At 38.9% G+C, this 24,635-nt stretch overlaps 1 protein-coding gene across 2 annotated transcripts in view; it reads right to left on the bottom strand.

Moving 5' to 3' along the window:
* Window positions 1-770: 770 nt before the first annotated feature.
* OSBPL1A (oxysterol binding protein like 1A) overlaps window positions 771-24,635 on the bottom strand; it is a 97,426-nt gene continuing 73,561 nt past the window's right edge. For both annotated transcript variants that reach the window (XM_019547079.1, XM_019547087.1), the window contains 11 exons: window positions 19,951-20,026; window positions 18,661-18,795; window positions 17,956-18,053; window positions 16,146-16,328; window positions 15,576-15,683; window positions 15,394-15,483; window positions 14,993-15,119; window positions 10,402-10,518; window positions 9,441-9,564; window positions 5,863-5,953; window positions 771-2,009 (listed from right to left, as the gene is read on the bottom strand). In XM_019547079.1, the coding sequence (XP_019402624.1) occupies window positions 1,907-2,009; window positions 5,863-5,953; window positions 9,441-9,564; window positions 10,402-10,518; window positions 14,993-15,119; window positions 15,394-15,483; window positions 15,576-15,683; window positions 16,146-16,328; window positions 17,956-18,053; window positions 18,661-18,795; window positions 19,951-20,026 (1,252 nt within the window). In that variant the 3' untranslated portion in view covers window positions 771-1,906. The remainder of the gene's footprint in view (window positions 2,010-5,862; window positions 5,954-9,440; window positions 9,565-10,401; window positions 10,519-14,992; window positions 15,120-15,393; window positions 15,484-15,575; window positions 15,684-16,145; window positions 16,329-17,955; window positions 18,054-18,660; window positions 18,796-19,950; window positions 20,027-24,635) is intronic.

The raw sequence follows: 24,635 nt of genomic DNA on the forward strand, positions 1-24,635 counted from the left end.
CACCCAACACTGTTTGGATTAGAGGTGTTAGTGAAATAGCACCTTGCATGCCAATTACCTGGAAGACAGTGTACCCTTTTTTGGTAGGACTTGACTTTGGATGGGGGCAATGATTTTTTTCCCCCCACTTTAGCCTTGTAAACATGACAGGTAGTACTGGGAAAAGTCTCTACCCTGGAATTTAAAAATGGCTTCATAAGATCATTTAACCCCAGCTACTCTTACCCCTACAGAGCAGGTTAGAAAGCGTCAATGCCACAGACAATTTGACAGCATCATGTTTCAGCTACACCAATCAAACAGCCCCAAGGAATAAATATTAGGTCATTAAATTGTCACTGAGTAAATATTCAAACAATTCAGAGAAACTGAAAAATATTAGATTGGATGAACCTTTTGGAATGGATGGTTAAGGAACTGTAAGACGAGCTTACTATGGGTGCCAGCAACTTGCATTATGACAAGTTACAACTGCTGAGCCAGCGCATGAGGTACCCGAATCTGGCTCCCAACACTGGCCTGTAGGACAGATTCCCTGTTCGGTGTGATTTGGGGCCAGATGGTTAGAAGGAGGTACACAATATAGTTTGATATAGAAATTTTTAAAAATGAAATCACTACTAACAGCACCAATTTTCAGATCCTTTAAACTAACAATCACATGGGGTAATTTCACAGAAGGGAAAGGGCTCTGCTGTGAAGCCAGTATGCAGTACATGACCTGAATCCCACCCACCTGCCTTTCAGGAAAATAAAGAAGAAGTCTCAGAACATTTTAAAGCCTTTATTCAGTAGCAATTAAATTATTCATATTAACACTAACCTCCAGACAGCAGTTAAAATATTATACAAAGAGCAGCTAGCCCTCTGGAAGCTCTGTACCCTGGTTCTATATAAATGTATTTCCTTAACATAATGCACCCCAAGTAAAGGGGTAAAGCTGCTGTGTACAGTAGTCTCCATGCAAGTGCCTTACTGACTGAAATGCACAAGACCTCCCCTGAAGGAGCTGTTTGTACAGTACACACAGTTGCATGTTTCCTCCAGTAGTAATGTTCTACTGGGTCCTGATTTTTTGTTTTTAAAAGGTTTTTGCCATTCTGCAATGGTGCCAAGCAGCCCACAATTTCTAGTGCATAAAACAGATTTTTTAAAAACCTGTTACTAGTGTGCAGTTCAAAATCAAGACTTGCAAATATTGAAATGGCTCTTAATTCCTTCAGCAAAATGAAGTGTGTAACAAAACAAGAGGGCAAATTCAAAACACACTGCACTAAACATGGAATAAATAACTTTGGAGTAATGTTACCAGCTGAACCGACTTCATCAGCATTCTGGGGACAGTCATTTGTCTAGAATCACTGACCAGAATTCTAGGGAGCTATCTTAATAAAGAAATCCACTGTATGAGAATTAAGGAGGTCTTTACAAAGAGGAAAAAAAAAAAAGTGCTCTTCTCTAGCTTTAAGCACAGCATACTGCAATTCATACAGGTGCTCCTAAGCATTCATGTCGCAATGTCTGTCCATGTCATCTCAAAAGGTTTCAGTTGTGCCAATGTAATGGTTAAAAGAAAGGATTCACAAAACATCTGATGATGTTCTATTTCCTATACACCAAGACCTAATATAGGTGTATTCAGCAAATATGACAGCACTAAACTATGACAACAATTGAATCATTTCCCCCACCCCCACTATTCAAGACCCACACTCAAGTATTTCAGAACCCAAAGCAAGCATGTTTCTGAGGGCTTTCAGGTCCCGTACCACCATATTCACTGCTGGAGATGCTTAATATTCGGTTTAATAACTTGTCAGTTTTTCCAGGAGATGAGCAGAAACAAAAAGAACATTAAAAACAGATTAAGACTTATTTGCATTATCCCTGGGTTCCTTATTGCATTTTAGTAAATATCAGGTAAATTGAAGTAGTTTCTGTCCCAGTAGTTGCCAGAATACAGCCAGTCCTGTGCTCCGGTGTAGGGGTTAGGACCTTGATGGAACCATCTGTAAAAGAGGACAGTAAATTTTGCGAAATCGAAATACATCTTGCTGAAGTTCAAAACTGCTTTGCCGTAGCTCCACATTTGACTTCCAAACTAGTCTATGGAGACTTCCTTCAATGCAGTTTTAATTCAACTCAATGCATCTTGAATTGCTAGATTTCTCCTGTCACAGCTGAAAACAATGCTACTGTTGTGCTGCTAAGTGAGGTGCAGACTATTTACAAGAAATTTAACTATTCTACTCCAAAGCAATTTTGAACAAGTTTTCTTGGCATGCAAGTAAAAAGAGTTAAATCATTTCTTGCAAGAAATGAACACCACAAGCACTGCATTCCTGAAAGCAGAGGTTTGTTACTTCACCAGCACCTAGGATTTCCCCAACCTGAAGGACTTGTTTTGCCGAGTAGCAAATACCAGTGCACAAATACACTGGCACATACTCTGTAGTACCTTGTCAGGACATGAGGCTGGTCTCATTTATTTTATTTCCATGTTCTCAAATAGCTTCTTTGCCCGTTTCTAGAAGTGCTTTAAAACCACCATTTTGCAATCTGCATGTTTGCAGTTTTGTACAGTATATATGCATACACAAAAGGCTAACTTGTAAGTCATACCAAGGTCATACATACTATTTAAAAACCCTTCTGGGTGTCAGCCACTCTGCTCCTCTTACTTCTTGTATATACACGAGTAATAATTACAGCAAAAACTGTCACTTAGGAGAGCACTGATCACTCCGCTCCCCTGCAAAACCAAAATACTTATTTTTGACGTAATGTGCATTGTCAGCCTTATTAATCCTCCTCAAAATTGGTCTAAAAATCAGTGCTCAGTTACTCATCACTGCTTCACAGCAGTGCATACAGCTTACTGAAGTGTACAGTTTTCTTTTAAAATTTGCCTGCTCCATTTATGCCATGATTACTGTTTACTTGGCAAAGTACTCCTCCTGTGAGGTCCTTCTGTGTCAAACACACCCATCAGCTTCCTTCCGGGGTTTGGTTAGCCACATCAGTCAAATTTTTGCTCCTCTTTTCTGTGAAACAAAGCCAATTGCTTTCTAAATTTCTAATGGTAAAGACCATAAGGTTTTTACCCCTTTTAAGAATGGAAGAGCTAGCATATTGTGGTGTTTTGGTATTGAGAGTTTGGCTTGTTAGATATAACAGGATTCCATTTATATATTGACCTTAAATCATCACATATTGTAACAGAATTCTGTTGTATAATAGAATCACGTGCCAAATTCCTGGATCTAAACAGAACATCCACTATGCCTTGTACAAACCATGGCTGATGATAAAGCCAATATCCAAGCATTTATGCAGTTCTTGTACTAAACAAAAAAATCAAGGCAAGCAAGCTAGAGGATGTGGCAGAATGTTTTCACTGCTTACATCTGATCCACTACTACCAATTTCTTCACACAAGAGTTGTGCTACACTAGGAGGATTCAGCTTACTAAAGAAAGTAGTAATAGAAAGTGTCCATGTACCCCATGTGAGGGATATAGGGTACATCTATATCACCACCAAAGTTGAAGGGGTTGGTCAAGAGTAAGTGATAGCCAGTGCTGGTTTCCCACATTTACAGGCTGTCGTGTTTTTCTGCAAGACACGGTCCTTGCTCCAAGGAACTTACAGGGAATACACTAAAGACACCGATCAAGATTTTTCAAGTTTAATTAGCAATTTTAGGTGCCTAACTGGAATGATGTCTTTTTTTTTTTTAAAATCTCAAACACTCATGCTCCTGCCCTTTGACAGATGTCAGACTTGGCAGCCAAAATAAGCCAATCACTTTTGAAAATCCTAGCCTTTGTGAAGAATGATAGCCATAGGAAAAAAATTAAGGTTACTGCCCTACAGTGAGCAAATAGAAGCAACAGCTGCATTATAGATTAAATGCTTCAGATAAGTATAGCTGGCTTCCTGGAAATACGTAGAAACATACCTCTAGTGAGTTTGCATTATCTTCTACACTATTTTCTCATAAGTCTTAATGGGGATAGAACGGACCATTCTACTTGCCACAATCTTAAGTGAATCGCCTTGTCAAAAGTGCCAGATAGAAGCAACCTGATCAATGACTAATCCTAAATAAAATCACCAGAATTTTAGTTTTACTCCACATTAAAAAAAAAAAAGCAAGCAAAAAAGCCCCCCCCAACCCAGAGGAATTTTTTTTTTTATTAAAAATACTGGGAAAAACAGGAAGCATCTGGAACCCCCATGTATCTGTTGCATTTACTTTATAAGGAAATCCTTATAAAGTAAAAGACACCTAACACCCTTGATTGTCCATAGTCAAAGCAGGGAAGGGGAAAAAAGGGTATCAAGGACTTCACTATGTTATTCAGAAGAATTAGAAAGATGTTGCTCTGTGCTAGTCTTAGGAAAGAAAGCCAAGCACTTCAGGAGAGCAAGCGTAAAAACAAAAAAGTCAGACAAGTCCAAACCTGGGACCCAGGGCTGATGGATGACTTCAGTTGAAAGAAAAAAAATAAAGCAATTTAGTGTTACAACTAGACAGTCTAGTCAACACACACACACGCGCGCACACTCAGTCTGGGTGTTTAAAATGTTTAAACTAGGGAGTGAAAGCAAGTGGGGAAGGGAATGGGCTCTCAGTTGTGGCATAGTATCTAACCTAAAAGTTATCCAAAACTCTTCAATCTTCTGCAGAGAAGAGCAGGTAAGAAGAGACCATCATTGCTGGTGTATTACGCAAAAACCCTTTTATGTCACACTGGATGCAGTGTGTCAATATGCCCTTTTAAAAAGGTTTATATCTCAGCTCATTTTAAAACTGGCTCCTCTGCCCCATCTCACATAGCAGTTTCCAAAGCCACCTTAAAATTTTCCTCTTGGAGACATGAACCACTGACTAACACTGAACACAGCACTTTGGTTCCAATGTCAACATGGGCTACAACGTTTTCTTGAAGTGGAGGAAAACAATTCAAGAGGCCTTTTAGTTACCAAACTAGCCAGGATACAAGAAAAAAACCCAAAAGCCTGTAGCAGTCAGGTTTCTAGACTAGCTAAGTTAATCTGTTGCGCTGACTTGCAGAAAACAAAAACAAAAGAGCTGGCAGAAGGTAGGACTGTCTGGCACCTTAAAAAATACCGTTCAGACACACGAACTCCTATTGCAACAAGTGCCTATAAAACTCTTGCTTCTTTGAATCAGTTAATTCTGTCAGGTACCTCCCTGCACTATGTTCTCCCTGATGTCAGACTAACATGGCCAATTGCCTCTACATATGAAAATAATGTTTCACAGTTGCACACAGTCTTAAGTGCTTTCTAATTTTGTCCTTGGACAAGGAGCAATCATTTGATCAGTTTTTGGCCTTTGGGACAGGTGTGCACGAAAAGGAAAAAAACAAATGGATGTGGGCAGTTCTCGATAAGAAACTACACAATTCAAAGGTTAGCTGAAGGAGAGCAACTTATTAGGCATTCTCTTCTCCCCGGAGCTAGGCAGGCTGCTGCCTCAGGTTTCCATCTGCTGCAAACCTAGGGAACTAAAACCCAAACCGTAGTCGCAGTGCGCAGCACATGTACATTTTGGTCAGGGTAAAATATCAGAAAGGCAACAAGTATTGCCTTGAGCAAGTGTCAGTTGTAAACAGCTCTAATTAAGAGAGAACCGAGTGACGGAAGGCTGGAAGTACGACTGACCCTCAGCCTTGTGCATTCCTCTGCAAACACTACCAACATTTTGACCATGCTTTCAAAGTGTGGCAGCAGTAAAGCTGAAGCTCTAACTGCAGGCGACTGAAGACAGACACAGTCAATAGAGCCTGACAGCTACCCTGAATGTTCAAACACTTTGCCTTGCGTACTAACCTTGTTTTCCAGTCTTCCTCAGTCTTGGAACGGTTTTTGCGAGCAGCCCTTTGTTTCTCTTCTAGCCGTTTCTTTTCTTCACTGGCTAAATCTGAAAAAGCAACAGAATTAAAACCAAACAAGTTTACAGATTACTCCAACTTCAGGTAGAAGTAGATACACTGGAAGAAGGGCTGGGATTCAACAAGGCCTTGACAAAATTAGAGGACTGGCCCAAAACAGATCTCATGAAGTTCAATAAAATACAAGTGCCAAGGCCTGCATTTAGGATGGAATAATCCCATCTACCCAAATGAATAAAGCAGCAGGTCTGCAGAGGACAACCTGGCGGTCCCGTGGACAATAAGCTGAGTGAGCCAAAAAAAAAGTGTGCTCTTGTAGTAAAAAAGCTAATTGTACCCTGGGCTGCATCAATAGGAATGATGCCAGGAGGAGATAGGAGGGAAGTGATTACTCCCCTCTATTCTGCACTGCTGAGGCCACATCTGGAGCAGAGTTTTGGGCCCCCCGCTACAGAAAAGATGTGCATAAGTTGGAGAGAGTCCAGCAGAGGGCAACCAACAAGGTTGTGGGGTTTGGGCACATGACATACAAGAAGAGGCTGAGGGACTAGGGCTTAGTCTGGAGAAGAGAAGACTGGAGGGGAGATTTAAGAGCAGCCTTCAAGTACCTGAAGGGTAGTTTCAAAGTGGATGGAGTTAGACTGTTTTCAGTGGTGGCAGATGACTGAACAAGAAACAATGGCCTCAAGTTGCAGTAAGGGAAGTTTACGTTGGATATTAGGAAAAACTCATGAGGAGAGTGTAAAGTACTGAAGCAGGCTACCCAGAGAAGCTGTGGTATCTCCATCCTTGGAGGTATTTAAGAGCTGGCTAGACAAAGCCTGGGCTAGAATGAATAGGTGGGGCTCGTCCCGCTTTGAGCACAGTGTTGGTCCAGACAGTTTCCTAACCAGCGTACTGCAGCACAGAAGAATGCTGTCAAAAAATGAACATGGTGCGCCACAGAATTTTGCCATGGCAACGAACTACAATAGATGAGGATGGGGAATGCCTTAATGGGTCTCTCACAGAAAATTTAATGCAAGTGTGCCTTGGGGTGGAAAAGGTTGAGAAACAGGTCTAGATGACCTCCTGAGGTTCCTTACAACTCAAATTTTTTTTTTTTTTTAATTGGAATAATAGAAAAGTGCACTATTAGATGGAGATTTTTCCAAGACGTTTTACAGCTATACTGGTGGCTCAGCCGCTGTGTGTAATGGTAGCACGTGACAGAATAAACCCATTTAAAGAACAAATCTAAAACAGTAGAGGGACCGAGTTGTAGCAACAGGATCAACCAGTCCGATTTGGATCTTCAGTAGTTTGCTGTGCCATGGCCTAAGATCCCCAAGAATTTTGTTTGTGTTAATTGATCCATCTGAGACATCCTCCAGAAAAGGCAAATGGGTAAGACAGCAGGCTGGATTAAGGAAGTCTGGATGCAGTTTCCAGCTGTGCCTCCAGTTGCGTGACCCTGCACAAGCCTCTATTGTGTGCCTCTGTTCCTCTTCTATAAAAGATGAGGAAAACAGTATTCTTAACCTGGTAGAGAAGGTGCTAGGATACAGTCATTCTTGTTGGACAGGTATTAGGATACCATGGCGATGCAGCCTTATAAGCACACTGAACAAAATCACTGAAATGCTTAACAGAAGGGATACTCCAGTCCATGATGCACGCCATCTGCCAGTTCACTAGATACTGAGTGAACTTCGGTGAGATCATATGCACTTGTCTTCCAAAAGGAGACTGGCAAAACCTTCAGAAAGCATTTAATGGACAGTTTAAAAGTTGTTCCCAAGAGGTTCTCCTGATCCAGTCTCCTGCAAGTCTGTTACCCAGTGTGTTATTGCAGCCATCCACCCACAGGAGTATAATTGTCAAACACACACAGATATAATTGTAACTGTATGACACAGCTCAAGAGATGGATGTTACCAAATGTGTTACTATAGTAAGAAAATAATGCAGTACTACATAGATGCTTTGGATCAGTAGGGATGCAATGAGCTATGGTGCCAGTCTCACTGACTGTATAAACAATGATATACAGGGCAAAATGTACTGGTTTGAGGGGGGTGTGGAAATCAACTCAGCTTCTGCTCACTGAAGTCTAAGATCATGTTACTGATAACTGAAAAGGCCACCCAAGCACCTGGCACTGTGATACCTAGAATTTCTCCTTACCTATAAGGCAGCTCGTAGTTGTGAAACATGAGGGACTTGGATGCAATCGTTCATAGTTAGTAGGGTCGGAAGGAACCTGAGCAGATCATCAAGTCTGACCCCCTGGCAGGGCAGGAAAGAGGTGGTTGTCTAGCCTCCTCTGAAAGACCCCCAGGGTAGGAGCCAGCATCACTTCTCTTGGAAGTTGGTTCCAGACCCTAGCTGCCCTGACAGTGAAGTAGCGCCTCCTGATGTCTAATCTGAATTTACCCTCTGCCAGCTTGTGACAGTTATTTCTAGTTACTCCTGGCAGTGCTCGGGGAAATACGGACTTCCCTAGTGCCTGCTGATCCCCTCTGATTAGTTTGTAACAGGCCACTAGCTCCCCCCTCAGCCTTCTCTTGTGGAGTTTAGATAGGGATGATCCCGTCTCAAGCAGGACACTGAACTAGATTATCCCTGGAGGTCCATTCCTACTTTCCTAGGATTCTATGAGTTTAAAATGTCTTGAGATCTACGGATAAAGTAATTATTTCATTCTATAGATGAGGAAGGGGAGACAGAAGTGAAGTAACTTGCCTGAAAATCATCAGGAAGCCAGACAGTAGGGGACAAAACCCAGGCCTTACAAGTCTCCAAGTGTGAATTCTAACCACAAGTGTAATAATGCTCTTAAAAAAGCTAGATAAAAAAAAATAACAAATCAGGCATCAGACAAGGGAAAGTCTACTCATTCCTTCTCCTTAAATCCTGCACACCAGAAGCAGCACATCTTAAAGGATGTAGGACCAAACATGCTGCAAAAGGAAACTTACTTTCTCCAAATTAACACCAATGGCCACCCCTCCCAACTGCAACCTCTTGCTGGAAATAATTTTATAACAGCCACTCATTTCTTTTGGCAAAGGAGTTTGACTTCAGCAGGTTTGACCGCATTAGTGGAAGTTAGCAATTAAAAAACAAAACAAAAAAACAACACATTGTCTACCTCACCAATTCACAAGAGAAATACAGGAAGGCTTTATAGTCCAAAGACAAGTTTGACACATTTAAGACTTAAAAATCCAACAAGTTTAAGCAGTATATGTTCCTTCTATTGACTTCAGGTCCTTCTCTCAAAAGTAGAAGATAAGTGAATACAGCATGCTTATGAAGCAAGTATAAGAAACATGCCTTATATAAAAAGCTTTACACATTTAAAGCATATTCTCTTTAGAAGCACATTCTTCAAAAGGTGCGTTCCAAAGCCAAAAAGAAGCATCAAGAGAGCTGGTTATTGCTCGAAACAGAAATTTTGCCACATGCAGTTGGAATCTTTCAGTTTATCTGAGTTCCTCCCAGTCATTCAGTTCCAAATTATTTAATAGTTACCTATTTCACCATTCTCCATGGCTTTTATATCTGGTCGTAACCTGCAGTCAGTTTTAGGAATAACACTTTCCATTTCTTTGTCCAATTCGTTCAAAGCCATAGCAAAGCTAGTGAAATTGTACATCTGAAATGAGAGGCACAGAAATACAGAACAGCTTTACAAAAGCTGTTTGGCTACTTATGTACTCTATAACCAAAGGGCATTAAACATATGGAGCAATACACTCGAGTGACCAGAACACAGCTAACTGTAGTATAGCAAGAATGTGAAGAATGCAAGGCAAGGCAAACCTGTGCCACACATCCTTCATGCACATATCTAATTACAGTGAGACCTGACTATTCAGGTGGGTTATTCTTTCCCTTTGTCCTGCAGAAACTTTTACCTCTGCCCCTAGAGCAACCCAGACTTCCCCCTCTAAACCTCTATTAGCAGCTCTGACCTACTTTTTTTCTGTCCCAAATCTCTATCCTGCCAACTCTCTCTCCAGCTATGTGGCTTTTCAGATGCATCACGCAAGCTTCTTTTTCAATGCGTGTACTCTTGCAATGCTTGTGGAGCTTGTCCCCCTATGAATGCTCTTTATGAGTTGCTTTGCAGCTGGCTGCCCTGTGCTATAAAAATCAGCCTGCTAAATAGATAGCCATGCTTATCAGCAAGAGAGGGTAGAGTACTACAACTAGCTGCAACAAATTCTAGTTTTCACTAATTAGTAGAATAAGATTCTGTAAGAGGTTATGCTATGCTAAAAAGGGAGCCACACATGCTGCTTTGGCTTATTTACATGTCATCTCCCACATGACACTTAACCGTCAGGGAAGTTCATATTCATAACAGTAAAAGCAGATTTTACAGAAGTTCACAGCTGTAGTTTGAACAAGAGGCAAATCGGAGACTAAAAAGTATACTCTACATCAAACAATTTAACATGCACTTTTAAAAAGCAGCAGTCTGGCTAACCTGTGCTGAATTTGGAGGTCTTGGTGCTATCCTCCACAATAAAATACTTCCAGGAATAACGTGTACACTTTCAGAATCTGGCAGAGGTATCTCATCTGGTTCGTCTGAATTGCCCATCTGGAAGCAGCACAAAGAAAAGATATTTAATTCATGTAGTACCAAACAACCTCAGATTGTAAAAACAGCCCTATACAGAAACTACATTAAAAAAAAAAGACACAAGATGTGAACCCAGAGAGTCAAGAAGCATGCAGACCCCAAACACATTCATTCCTCAACACTTAAGCCAAAGCAACAAAACAAGATTGCGCACTCAGAGATCCTTGTGAAGAACGCTGAAGAGGAAGAGAGTGGGGAGAAGAAGAGCTACATGCATCCTGCACCAGACATACAGATTCAGGAAGGTTGGTGCCTGCACATTCAAAGGAAGTTTTTACCCTCACATAAAAGGAGTCTAATCAATCAGTATAGGTGCCTGCACACATATGGGGTGGCTACTTCAGACTCAATTAACCAACTCTGCTGGAGCATGCCAATTAGCACGCTCTAGCCAGCCTCTGCGCTTCATGTATCAGCATCCCCCAAGCTCCAGAATGGATTAGTGCCATTCAGCACAGGTACTCTTAAGCTCTTCTAGCCTTACCATGTTGACAATGCAGTGCTAGGAGAATTAAGTGAAAGTTCTTCTAAGAGAAGGATGCATAATCTAGGATGCAGCCCCAGGATTGGTGTACATTGCTCTAGGTGCAGCACTTAATACCTCTCTGGGAAAGCTACTGAAGTTACAACCTACAGCTTGAGTAAGTTTGAATGGTAAGGAGGGAGATGGGCCTTTTGCAATTGATTAAAACACAGTGAGTTCATCTGCTTGAAATGCTAGGTCACTAAGGGGATGAGCTATAGCATTGGTGACACCATTGCTACTGCGCAAGGGGGTTGGAAACTACTAGTTTGTTGCTACTGTGCAGTATGGTTAGAAACTACCTGTGTGGCACCAAGACTGTGTACGACTGGTGGTTACTGCACAGTCAGACACGCATGTAGACACACACCACTCTGGCTTAGCAACACAAATGTTTGAAACTAGGTTTAGTTTCAATATTCCCAAAAGTTGTGCTAATATGCCCGGTGAAGTAAAAAAACGAAACCACTACCACCTGTTGACATGGTTTAGCCACCGTCTAAATTGCTGCCAGTCTAATATGCATCTTATCTTGTTCAGGTACCAGTGGGTGTAACTTTGTGTTCTGACATTTTAGTCTAAAATAGTTCTGAATGGTAATGCAGGAAAAGGCTTTAAAAGGGATCTTTGGAGGTATCTGACTGACCTCCAGTGAGACTGATGTGTGCACACACTGATTTCACCTATAAAGTTTCCGGTTGTGTAACAAAGCTTAAAACCTATTGTAAAATTAACTTTGTTATAACACTACTGAGCCAGGAGTATGGATAAAACCAACTGATGTAAATCAGGGTTTCAGCACAAGTAAAACACCTAGGGCAAGACATCATTCTGACCCCAGTTTTCACCTTCCACACTAGCAAGCCAAAATGTATTCAAATATCTGATCAGATATGGAACTTTTTGGTATGATACTGTCAACACCAAAAGCTAACTGAAATAACCAGGTTATGACATAAAAGTAGATTTCTATCCTAAGCTGTTATCAAGCTGCCAATAGGACCTACTTAAATACTCCCAGACTATACTAGAACCCTGATTTCTAAAGGAGGTAGTGCCTGTTAAAAAAAAAAATTGAACAGAAATCAAAGTAAAATGCTACAAATTCAAAAGATGGTTACCTTGCATCAAAGCAAGTTGGTCCAAAAGCAGCACTTTTTTTTTTTTTGATGTGATGCAGTTTTTCTGCATGGGATCATGTATTAGTGTGCACGTATGCATGTGCTGTGAGGCTAGGTTTCTAAAATATGCACCCAAACATTAATTACTGTTATAACTTCAGTAATCTGGAATATGCCTCTAGTTTACGTAATGTTCCAGGTTGAGATAACACCTTCGCTATAAAAATACAGTACTACTCAGGCTGCAAAAAAGCGTGAAGTCTATCTTCCTAGTGAAAATGCAAAATGTACAGTTCTAAAGATGCGATCCCAGTATGAAATCTTGATCAAAATCAGTTAGATTCTCAACCAATTAAGTCTGCAACTCTGTTAGATGAAGGTAACTAGATGTGCACTCTGAATTCTGTGGACCGCATGTGTGGGGATGGAGGGAGAGTCTGCCAACTCTCCAACTTGGTCATTGTGTTAGTAGCATATCCAACTTTTCAAATATTGTGACCTTAGACATGTCTCCAAATAATTTTCTGAAGGAAATCAAGGTTTCCCACAATTTTAACTTATGGGGAAGTCTAGAACAATCTACTGCAAGAGACAGAGGAGCTGTCAAAACAGCACAGGAGATTCCATACCCCTAAAGAGCGGGAGGAGAGCCTGCTTGGGTGGCAGCATACAATGAAATGGCAGAAGCCCATGAAATTCTGGAAACATCAGCTCTAAGATCTCCTCTAGCCAAAATTCTCAAGCAGGTGCCACAGCATCCTGGGGTACCTTAAGCCCCTTTCAAGGGTGCTGCAGCATGCCAGGCAATATTAGCACTGTTAGATAAGCAAATGTAAATTCACAAGATAAACCCAGATCGGTCAAACAGGAATCCATAGTGTTAAAAAAAAATAAATAAAAACTTGACCTGTTCTATTCAGAGTTTTGTAACAGACTAATAGTTCTATTCTTTTTCTCTAGTCAAAAAGAATGAAAAAGAACCAGCATTTTCCAAGGGGTGCCTTAAGTCTTAAAAGGTTAAGAACTAGGCCTTCTTTAACACAACTGCTTTAAGAAGTACATTTTAATGTAATACGCAAGTAACCAAGATGTTCAGAAGTGAGCCTAAGGCAACATCAGCTCCTGGACGCTGATACCGTGCCAGTTGCTCTTGACAGCAAGAAGTGGGAGAGAATGGAATTGCTGAAGGTAATGGAAATCCTATGCAGCTCATATGAACCAGAACATCCAAGTAGTACTTAGGCACTTAACTTCAACTGAAATCAATGAGAGCATCTTTGAAGCATATAAAGCTTTCCTGTCCATAAGTACGTCTCAAAGCACTGGGGTCCAGATCTGCAGAAGACATCCTAATAGCTAGCAATTATTCTGTTTTGTAGAACACCTGCATGCTTCCAGGCATCCATTCCCATCATATTTCTGTATTTCTTTACAAGACTGGCAGAAAATAGCCTTTTTGCCAAGATTCTTTCACAGTTTAGTTTTCATTATTTTCTGATCAGTTCTAATCTGAGTCTCTCAGATTTTGCATTTAAAAGCGTACTTCGAAGCCTCAAGACCAAACAGATGTAACACCCAATAGCAACGGTTAAAGAATCACCTTGACAGTAATGGAGGACCATATTCTCAATTCTGTCTTTTGAGCAAAAGATCCTACACAGTAGTACGTTCAGTTCAATGGTGTATAACATTCTTTTAAAAATGCATAGTTAATTAAAAGCCACACTTTTGCCTTTTACTGGAAATTTATGCAAAAAAGCCAGAAGTTGACTTAAAATATGAGCTGTCAATGAAGCGTTTCATTCTAAAGTGGGGAGTAGGAGTAATATTTAATATTGTCAGGGGAAACAAACTGGTAGCTGGATGATAACAAGTGTGCAGAGTATGTTTTTCTTTTCTATTCTTCCCCAAGGCTCACCAGGTGCAGCTTCAGAGGGTGGTAGTCCCCTGTGGTTTTGAGATCACCTGACGACAAACACTAGTGTTATCGTGCAGCAATAATGTGAATCTGCACAAGGACACATGTTTCTAGACGCTCTAAAGACCAATGGCAATTAAGACTAAGCAACAAAGTCTTCAGTCATGTTAAGGGGAAGATCACCTTTAAGGTTTTCAAGAATTCTAAAATGTTATTTTCTCTATTCAATAGTAGCAATGTCGGATTGCACCAAGACCACCTTCGTCACTGCCTTAATTAGTAAGATAACAGCCAGTTACGAAAACCAAATACGCTTTCCTGAATCAGTGGTGATAGGATTTAAAAACCCAAAACGAGAACAAAAAAAACAAAAACAAACCACAGAATAAAAGTTAAAAAGGCCAAGCAAAGAAATGGAGCATTTCATCAAGTTCTGGAACCTTTTTCCCCCTATTGCAACCTGAGGCTTTGCAGACCTCGAAGCAGAACAGATGTGCCACATGGAACAAGCTCACAATCCAGCATCTCATTTCCAACAGTACGCAAACCCAATGACTCAGGAAGGGGAATGCACCCCAGACAAGGCAGCTGTGGAATATTTTGGCCTTGGACTGTGTGTGAATCTTCCCCCCAACTAGGAACTGGCAAAATCCAAAGCATGAAGATCAACTCTTCCAAAAATATTTGGATAGCTAGAATTCTAACGCTCCCTGCATTTACACATTCAAATGCTCTTTGAATTGAGAGCAAAAGTGAAAAGCAAGCATAAAGTTGCAACTTTATAGAAGGGAGACATCTAAGATAGTACTAAGAACAACCTCTTAGAGATGGTGTGTCAGTGGCACAATTGGATGCCTAACATTTAAATACCTGTTTACTGTTTTTCTTCTCGTCTGTATTTTTCTTGTCATTTTTTTTGTAAGCTTCAAACATAGCTGGGTCAACACCGTACAAGCATTCAGTCCACTTCCCATAAAGTGCACAAAGTTTCTTTTTGCTGTCAAGAAAGTAAAAGTTTAAGGAGGAGTTCTAAAACAGCTCATTTCAGGATTTTCAGATTCTAAAAGTATGAAAAGCATTTCTGAAAAAATGAAAGCTTTTTAAAAAGGACCAATCCCTAAAATCTATTGAATATTATGACTGCTGCACAAAAGTTCAGATACCCTACTTATCCTGGATTCAACATGCTTAAGCATTATTCACTCCAACTGTTCATGACGTAAATTTAAGTAGTGCTAAAAGGTACGGTCTAATTGTGACACTATTTTTACCTTTTGTCTTGAATATAGCCTTCAACTTTGTGCAACTCCTTCCCAAAAAGGCCACATGGTTTGAAGTTTAATATACATTTCTCACCAGTTCTGAAGTAGAAATCAAAAGACATTTGTTACTTGCAAAATTACTGTTTTTTTAAAAACCACATTCAAGTTATCAAGTCATACTCCCAGCTTACTTGTGATTAGTTATTTCTACAGTTCCATATTGTTCAATCCAAAGTTTACCCACGATAATATTATGCACACAGCAAGTAGGATTTATCCAAGTGTAGGCTTCATCATGTCTGAAAAAAGAAAGTTATTGCAACAATTATACCTTTAAAACACTTTAATAATGACACTACAGCAAGTAACAAGACAGGCTGCCAATATTCATCTGTGGAAATTCAGCATGCATTGTCCCTGGCAGCACACCAACATGACCAAATTAACTGTCACTTCTGGTGGGGCACAGCAGCTTCAAATACCACCGCTGCCAGCACTGTCATGCTGGACAAACAATGGGACTACAGATGGGAACAAAAGGCATTGAAGGATCATGGCCCTAATCATTTTAAGGGAATATAAACACTATGGATGCCAGTTAACCCTACCATTCTGAACACCTCTGAAAAATAGCATAAAGACAGAACAGTTGCTTTATCTATAAAACATAGAAAATGTACCTATTCAATTGTAATTACAGCACTGGAGAGTTATTTTATCCTTTATTATGTATAGTGTCAATATAAATATTGACCACTTACTCAAGTAGTTCCAGAGTCATAATCCCTTTAGGTTCTGCTTCCACACTCTTGCCCCAGAACTTGAGTTTAGGATAAATTGAGCCATGAAACACAAAATCATTATTCAGTCCTTCCGCACAGAAAGCACTGACTGGTGGGTGATGACTAACTTGTTCTGAGAGAAGTCTAAATCCAAGATCATCTCTAAAAAAAAAAAAAAAAAAAAAAAAAAAAAAAAAAAAGAATTTTTAGAATCATTGGGGGTTTTGTTTATTTGGTTTTTTTATTTAGAGTTTACAAAGTTTGCATTTCAGATGCAACTAGTACTCTCTCAAAAGAACTTTCTTTACCTATTGTGACATAATACAAGATTAAAAAAGGTTACGGTAACTCCATATGGCTTTATCCAAGGCAACCATCTAAGTTAAAATCCTTGAGCAACACAAGAAAACCTAAATCAAGTTTTAACCAAAACAGTTCTTGTAAGTAAAGAGACATTGTCATTTCTCTCAGACCATATTATGGCGCAAAACATAAAACCTGCTAAAACATCTCCACTACCCCCATAATTATTATACCTCACAAGAGAACCATCAGCATTCCTGGATCCTACAGCTGCACCTCCAGAAATGTAACATCACATCCAATGCACCAAATGCCTTTATGGAAAATATGTACGAGAAACCAAACAACAACCATGTACCAGAATGAGCACACACTGGAAATCTATCAGAGACAAGAATACCTGTGGGGGCACATTTCTCACAAAACCCACTCTCCCTAATCTCTCAGTTCTAATCCTCAGAGGTAATTTACAGAACACCTTTCACAGATGAGCCTATGGACTTCACTTTATCAACCTCCTGGATACAAAAAAAAAAAAAATCATGGATTAAATATAGACATTGGATTTATGATGCATTATAAACTTGCCTGACATCTGACTCCCCAGGTACCTCTCTCCACTATTGACTGACTAACTACATTCATTCTCCCTCTCCCCCAGCCTGTCTCACCCACTGACTCCTCAATTTACATCTTCAGTGACTGCCTTTCTTGCATGCATACCAGCCTCCGGCTTCTTCACTATTGATTCCATCCAGGAAGAGCACAAACTGTGGATGCTTCCTCAGCCTGAGAAAGGGTATTTATACCGAATGGCTTGCAAAGAAGAATTTTTCCAACTCATTGCATTGGTCTAATAAAAGATATCAGATTTACCCAAAGAACTCTGTCTGCCTATGTCCTTAAGAGACCAACATGGCTACAACCTATACCTTTGGTCATTTCTTAAACATTTGTAAAGTCTACAACATACACATAGATATGGTCCTACAGACTGGCCTACCTGCTTATATGGGGTCTTAAAGTTGCCAAGCCTGAAATGGTTATTCTGCCAACTGAATTTACTTTAGTTGGTTTTTGTTTGTTTTTTTTAAAAGTATTACTGTATGAGAGCCTATGTAATAATTTAAGAGAAGTTTGCTTGCAAGTTAGCTGCGGTATTAGTATGTTTATCTAATAAATCTTTGTACAGATATAGCATCTAAATTGCAACACTGATAAGTTAGATCAATAAAACTGCTCTGAAAGGAAAGAAGTATGGGGGGGCGGGGAAGGAGAGAAGGGACAGATTTTCAACCCAGAACAGTTTAAGGTAAGCTGTATGCTCCCCCCAAAAAAGTATTGACAGCTGAAAAGGGGGCAACTTTTAGCACATGGTGGCAAAGTTCCACCCAAATTAAAAGACAAAGCACTTCAAGCACATGATAGATTTACTTAACTACCCATTGTTATGCATTATTTTCTTAATAACATTTCTAGTCTTTACCTGACTAATTCATATGTTTCTCCAAGTAGTGGGTTGAATGGTTTCCCTGTCCGTTCCCATTGTGAAGCAACCGCAGACACAGCAAATGCAGCTACACACTGTTCAAAAGAATATTAACATCAAGAATTAACCTTGTTAGTTTTTAGTTCTTGTTAGATGCAAAACTAATTAACAAGTTGGGTATATCATACTACCTTCTCCCATGAAGATCTGGCAGGATTTTAAGAAAAAAGTGAAGTAAAAATCTGTTTAATTTTTCTTTAAGAAAACTAAAACATCAAAGCTTTTAAAAACTGAATGTACTTTGAGGGTGTGTCTACACATCACCCTGCAGTGCCATAGCAACACGGTACATCACTATACAGCATGATATAGAGACGTAGCGATCATATAGGTCTACATGTGATCGCCAGCTAAGTCACCATAGTGGCAAAATCTAACCACGTGCCATGTTTTAGTGCTTCCAGTAAGAAGCATTAAAACATGGCACCACAGCAATGTCGCCACATATGGCGACGTGCGGATGCGCCCCCCAGTGAATTAAATCAGATCAATTTAGTTTAGCTAGCAAGAGAATCAACCTGAAGTTACAGGGTTGCTTCTTCTGGCCAAATGACAATTTACTCTAAGCTAGTATTATACTATACCCAAAACATTTCAGAAAAGGACTTTCAGAAACATTATGTAACCACTATAAAAAAGTACCTGCATCCTCTCAACTGTGCTGGAAAGCGAACTGGCCTTGTGGATGAGGTATGTATGTTCCATGTATTCTGTAAGTCGCTGTAGAAAGCTCAGTGGTTCATTGAAAATAACTGGCATTGTGATTTTTGACAGCTCCTGATACAAGAGTGAAATATGCATTAAAAACCAAAAAGGACTGGACACAGTTAAGTTTTGAGTTGCTGTAATTCACTATCTTAGTAAAGAAATTGGCACCATTAGTGGTAGTGCAACATCCCTTGACTTGGCTTGTGGATTATGAAAAAAAACAAAACAAAAAAACACAATGTGGGTTGTATCATTTTTCTGAGCTTAAGCCTCTTCTTGCATTGAAATAAGTCTTTTAAAGATGGATATAAATATGAATTTCTAATCATAGGAGTGTTTCAGAAAAGACATGAAGAGTCTCAGAACACCCTTCTACAAAAGACAACCTTCAGATTAGAAAAAATCTCTTACTTTTAGAACCGATTAACCAGATGGTCTCCAACAGAGAATATAACGTTTTTAACAAGAATACCTTCCAAGTCTTCATTTTAATCTGTGGCTTTGAAGGCCTTATTTAAAAAGAAAAACATTTGCTCTGAACCCTTAGCATTGTTACAAGTGATTTCCCAGCACAGTTTTTACAGCCCTCCAGCTGGCTTTCAGTGCCAGTCCCATTCTCCACTTATGATCTCACCAGGACTACACCTTTTCTTTTCAATATGCTGTTATTACTCTTGGAACACACCAAAACTAGACAGGAATTTGCTCATCTACAACAATAACAGCATATCACCAAGATCTTTGTTAGCAACATATGAACACTGCTCAAGTTCCAGAAAATACTGACCCAATTTCAAAATCGACCCGTTCTTCCAGAGTGCAATGGAGGCATTTCCAGTGTCCACTCCATGCACACTGGAAACTAAGCTGCAGGCAGAATGAGCTAGACTTGCTGTCAACAGCCCTTTGTGCATTTTGGGGTAATATTTTTATTCACTAAGGCCTCTTTGGTGCACAGAAAGCTCACAGAACTGCTCACTGTTCTGTCCACACTCAAATGAAGCATTGTGGGGAAACTGGAAGACTCCATCTTGCTATTTTACACTTTGGTTCTGTAGGAAGCTTGGAGGGCTGTGAAGACACCTTTACTCAAAATGCCCAAATTACTTGTTCAGCTCAGCCTTAGCCCTTCTGATTATGAACCATGGAAGTCAACAAACTCTTCAGTTTACATAAGATTACGCAAATATGGTATTTACTGCATCTTACTTGCACATTACCTACCATTCCAATACACTTCCTCAAGATACTCCAAATACTAAAGTCATTCCTGGAAAACATTGGAGAAGGCAAACTTGTTCTAGGAAAAAAAAAGCCAAGCTTTTATTTCATTATCCGTTCACCAAAAACAGTGTCTATTATTAATATGGCTGCAAACATTTTAATATTGTTTTAAGTCCATGACTCCAAACTGACTAACAGATAAGGCAGTTTTTGCATGTGGAGATAACGTTTTGGGACTTTTCGTTAAAAACAAGGTGAATTAAATTCAAACACTCCTCAAGGATAAGCTGAAAAATATCAAATACACCAAATCAGTTGTTTGGATCTGTGAACTGAACTCTTAACAGCAACAAATGTTTGGGGAAAAAAGCAAACAAAAACCATGCATACAAATCAGTTCTTGATATTATTTGCATGATGTAGAAGATAATTTGTCAGTCATTTTTTCAAGGTGGTACTTAGTCTTTTACCAGCAGAGTGATGGCATATTACCTCCTTTGAAAAAATATATATTCATGAAAAGCTGTAGAAATATCCATTTAGATAGAGAAGGTTTAAGATTATTTTTAGCTAATGGCGCTGAAATATTTAGCCGTTTCTATACTGCACATGAACACAGGACCAAGACATTTCTCATCTCGACTGAAAAGAAAAAGGGTCACTGAAGGACAACAGGAAAATAGAAGCGCACAGAATTATTCTTAGTTCAAGAGAAATATGACTTTTCTTCTATGTAGAAGCTAACAAATATGCTTAAGCAGGGTTGAAATGAAATTTTAAAAAATCAACATGGTTTGGTGCCTGGTGAAAAAGGGTCCTAAACCAGGTCTTCATGTTGGCTAAGGCACTGTTTAAAATTAAGAGCAGACAAATAGTATAATTTAGTTTACCCACAAAGAGGCAAAGCACACACTTTTATTAAAAAGGGTGCATTAGTTCAAATAATCCCCATGTAATCATGGGTCATGTACCATAAGTCTATATCTCTCCCCAAGTATTACAACTAAACGGAAAGCTATTTATGGCTTTCAAAACCACACCTACTCTTAATTAAAACTGAGATTTAAGAGAAACTTTAACACTATGCTTGAATATTCAAGTGTCACACTCCTGAACAAGGAGGATCTCCATTTCTCCCAGATTATGGAATTCAGTATCTTCAAAGACTGCTAAAATGGTATGCAATTTGTTCTTTGCGATTTTCAGCAACTTCACTTGTTGTGTTACTTAATTTTCATTGATACTTCTGTGATAAGATGACAATTTTCCTGGACTGGTTCTTTGATTTTTTCAAAAACAAAGGGTTCCTTAAAACTGGCTAAATCCCTTAGAAGTCTGACTTGGTATAATTTAAAAGGTAATACTTACGCTCAACAAATACATTGCCTTCCATGATACTATGAAAATTCTCGAAAGCAATTTTAGTTTTGTAATGATTCACTAAAAATATCCAGTATTAAACTAAATTCACTTGGATACATGGAACTATGATGGGGAATTAAGGGTTCTTCCTAACGGAAGGCTTCTTGATCATTAAAAACGGTGATACCATTTAAAACGAACAAAAAATAGGTGTGCTATTCCATAACACTGAAAATTGATGCGAGTGAGATGAACCTGGTGATTTTAAGATTAAGAACATCCTTTGAGGATGCTCTGATGCATGTGTCCAGAAGAGGCAATTTCCACCAAGTCTATACTCCTCCATATCCATTTTATTATTTACTTCATTAAACAATAGCCAGAGAGGTAATTTAATAACATATACAATTGGGTAGTGAGCATTTTAGCACAGAATGCTATGTAAAGTTTATAAATTTACTCTTTATTAAGAAAATTACCTTCTTCCTTTTGTGAGTTCAAGAATCTATCATTTACTGGTATAATATATATGGTAATACAATTTTATATTACATAACATTATTTTATCATCTTTCAAGTTAAAACTGAATTTCCTGCATTCATTAGCCACACCCAAAATGAAAAAGTCTGTCCTTTCCTTTTTGACAATTCTGAGAGACTTAAAAGTTCTTCGTAGGCAGGCGATAAGAAAGAAACAGAAAATAGTCAAATTTCAGCCTCATCAACCTTGACAGCAACCCTGTAAATAAGGGAAGGGGTTGGAAATTAGCAGCTTTCCTTTAGTCTCCATGGGCAGATTTCTTCTAAGAAGTTATTCACAAATTAAAAATAGCTTTATCTAAAATAAACCTTAAGATAAAAAAAGTATGTTTCTACTACAAAGAGAAGCAAGTGGCATGGATTCACAGGATCGCTAAAAAACAAAAAACACAAAACAAACCCCTCCCCACAAACCACTTGCATTCAAAAACATGTTTCTAATAACCACTGTGTTTAATGCATCTTGCAACTATTGCAACTGAAAAATATCTTGGGCTTGCTTGCTTTATGCATTGACACTTGTAAAATTCTCTTTCCTTGTAGCCTGATTTCCCTTTGGGTAGATCCTCCACAGAGCAGCAAGAGGGGGAAAAACTTCCTTTCCCATCATTAAAAAGGTTAAGTTAAAAACTGGCAGGGAAGCTCAGGAGAAAGGAAAGAGAAAAAACTGTTTTGTTTTGGGTTTTTTGTTTGTTTGTTTTTTTAAAAGAGAAACTGGCTTAGTTTCACTTGGACAGTATTCCATTAGCTGAAGCATTAGATAGTTTGAATATTTCTAGATTGCTCATTTTGTGCCATATGCTGTTCACAATTTAGTATTTAAAAAAAATCCCTACTAAAATAAAAGGCTGTATGTATGAAATCTGCTTCCAGATCAAACAAGCACTACATCATGTTATGTTCCCCATAACTACTTTAGTATCACTAGCTTTCACCTGGATATGAAAAGGAGGTTAATCAAGCGGTTAGTGGGCACCAAATAAGAAATCAGTTAGTATTATCCTTGGTATTTCCACTTTTATAGTATACCTCAATGATAATGCAAGTTTCATTAACCTAAGTGTTCACTGACAGTCTAATAGTAGATAGCCTGATTACATCTGGTAATTAAGCACTTACAAAAAACATTCCTCGTATGAACAGACTAAATGACTTTTCATTTTTTGGGCCCATCAGATTTCCACTGTTCCAAAACCTAGAACAAAGATAAAATCCTTTGGGCCAGCAAAGATCCTTGAATATTCTGGTAAAGAGGATATGAACTAGCTGGATATGTAACATTCTTCAGAAGTCCTACGTAGAAATAAATCAGCTCAAGAGAAAAAGTAAAAGGAGGAAAGCAAATGATATCCTAATATCACGAGATTTATAGGCCACTGAGACACTTGTCTCAAAATGGCTAAAAAATAACAGAAGTGCTAAACTAGCAAAAATTTAAAGCAAAAAACTAACATTGTGTATTTCCTCAAAGCTTTTGAATCTTATATTGGTTTACTAATTGCCATTTACAGTTTTGTACTTTAAGGACAGATGTTGTGCTCTACAGGATATTTCATCAGCAGTCTGCAAATAAGCCCCGTTTCTCAGAAGTGCACCTACAAGGTAATCTACATAATATGGAAATAGACGCAGTTTAAATTTTGATCAACTATTAACATAACTAAACCGACACATTAGCATCAACTAAAAAGAATATGGCAAGAGAACTAGAAACACTGTACAGCTTCATCCTCTGAGGAGCTCTCTTGGAAGTAACATTTAAATTGGCATAACTCTGGGGAAAACAACAGTTTGCATCAATATATTTGTGGATACTAAATCCCAATGTGTCACTAAGATGCTAGGTAAAAGTTTAACATTACAGTAAAAACACAAAAGAGGTCCTAGCCATCTACATATATATGCTTAAGTCTTCAACATCCACCTTTTTCCAAGCAATAAATCAGGAGCTAATTTTAGAAGTTAAACATAGGCATCTATTCTAGTTCATTGTTGTTTAGAGAGATCATTAAATATTGAAGGCAACACAGTGCAAGATATACAGATTAGGAATGGAAATGAAATCTTGCCTGAAAAGTCTAGCGAGAGGCATCCATAGGTACACAGTAGAGTACATGAGCAAATACGGACCTTAGAGGCTCCAGTCACCTCTTGTTTACAACTGTGGCACTATAGTTGTACAACAAAGCTCATGGAAAATGGCCAAGTAATTGTTAGTTTCCTATACTTACAGAAGACTGTCTTTAGTGTAACGACCCAAGAACTACACCGACGGCCTTTAATTAAGTTTTTCAATTGTATTTACATATGACACTCGCATTAGTCACTTTTACAGAAAATTAATTCCCTTTCATGGCCCAGAATTTCCAGGCAACAAAACATGCAATTTATGCATTCCTTCCTAAATATTCATTTCAACTCAGTGCTTCCCATTTTCTGGGTTTTCCAGCTAACTGAATATATAGTCTGAGGGCAGCAATAATGCTGCTTTTTATTTATTTTTAATACGTCAGTAAGAGATACCAAGAGGGATCCCTCTAGTCAGCAACTTTCTCTTACCCTCCAGGCCATAACTACCTCACTCCATTTTTGTCCTTATTTCTTTTAGTCTTGGCTTAGTGTGGAAGAACAGATGCTCAGGAGGTTGAGCCTGACAACAGAGTCTTCTACATTACCACACATTTAATTATTGATTTAGGTATCAAGTACTTAAGGTATCTTACATTTTCACTGAAGCATGCTTATTTTTAAATTTCTGCCTTAAAGTGGTATAGATAACCCTT

Source organism: Crocodylus porosus, unplaced genomic scaffold, assembly GCF_001723895.1.
Source record: "Crocodylus porosus isolate Cpor-Errol unplaced genomic scaffold, CroPor_comp1, whole genome shotgun sequence".
Lineage (NCBI taxonomy): Eukaryota > Metazoa > Chordata > Crocodylia > Crocodylidae > Crocodylus > Crocodylus porosus.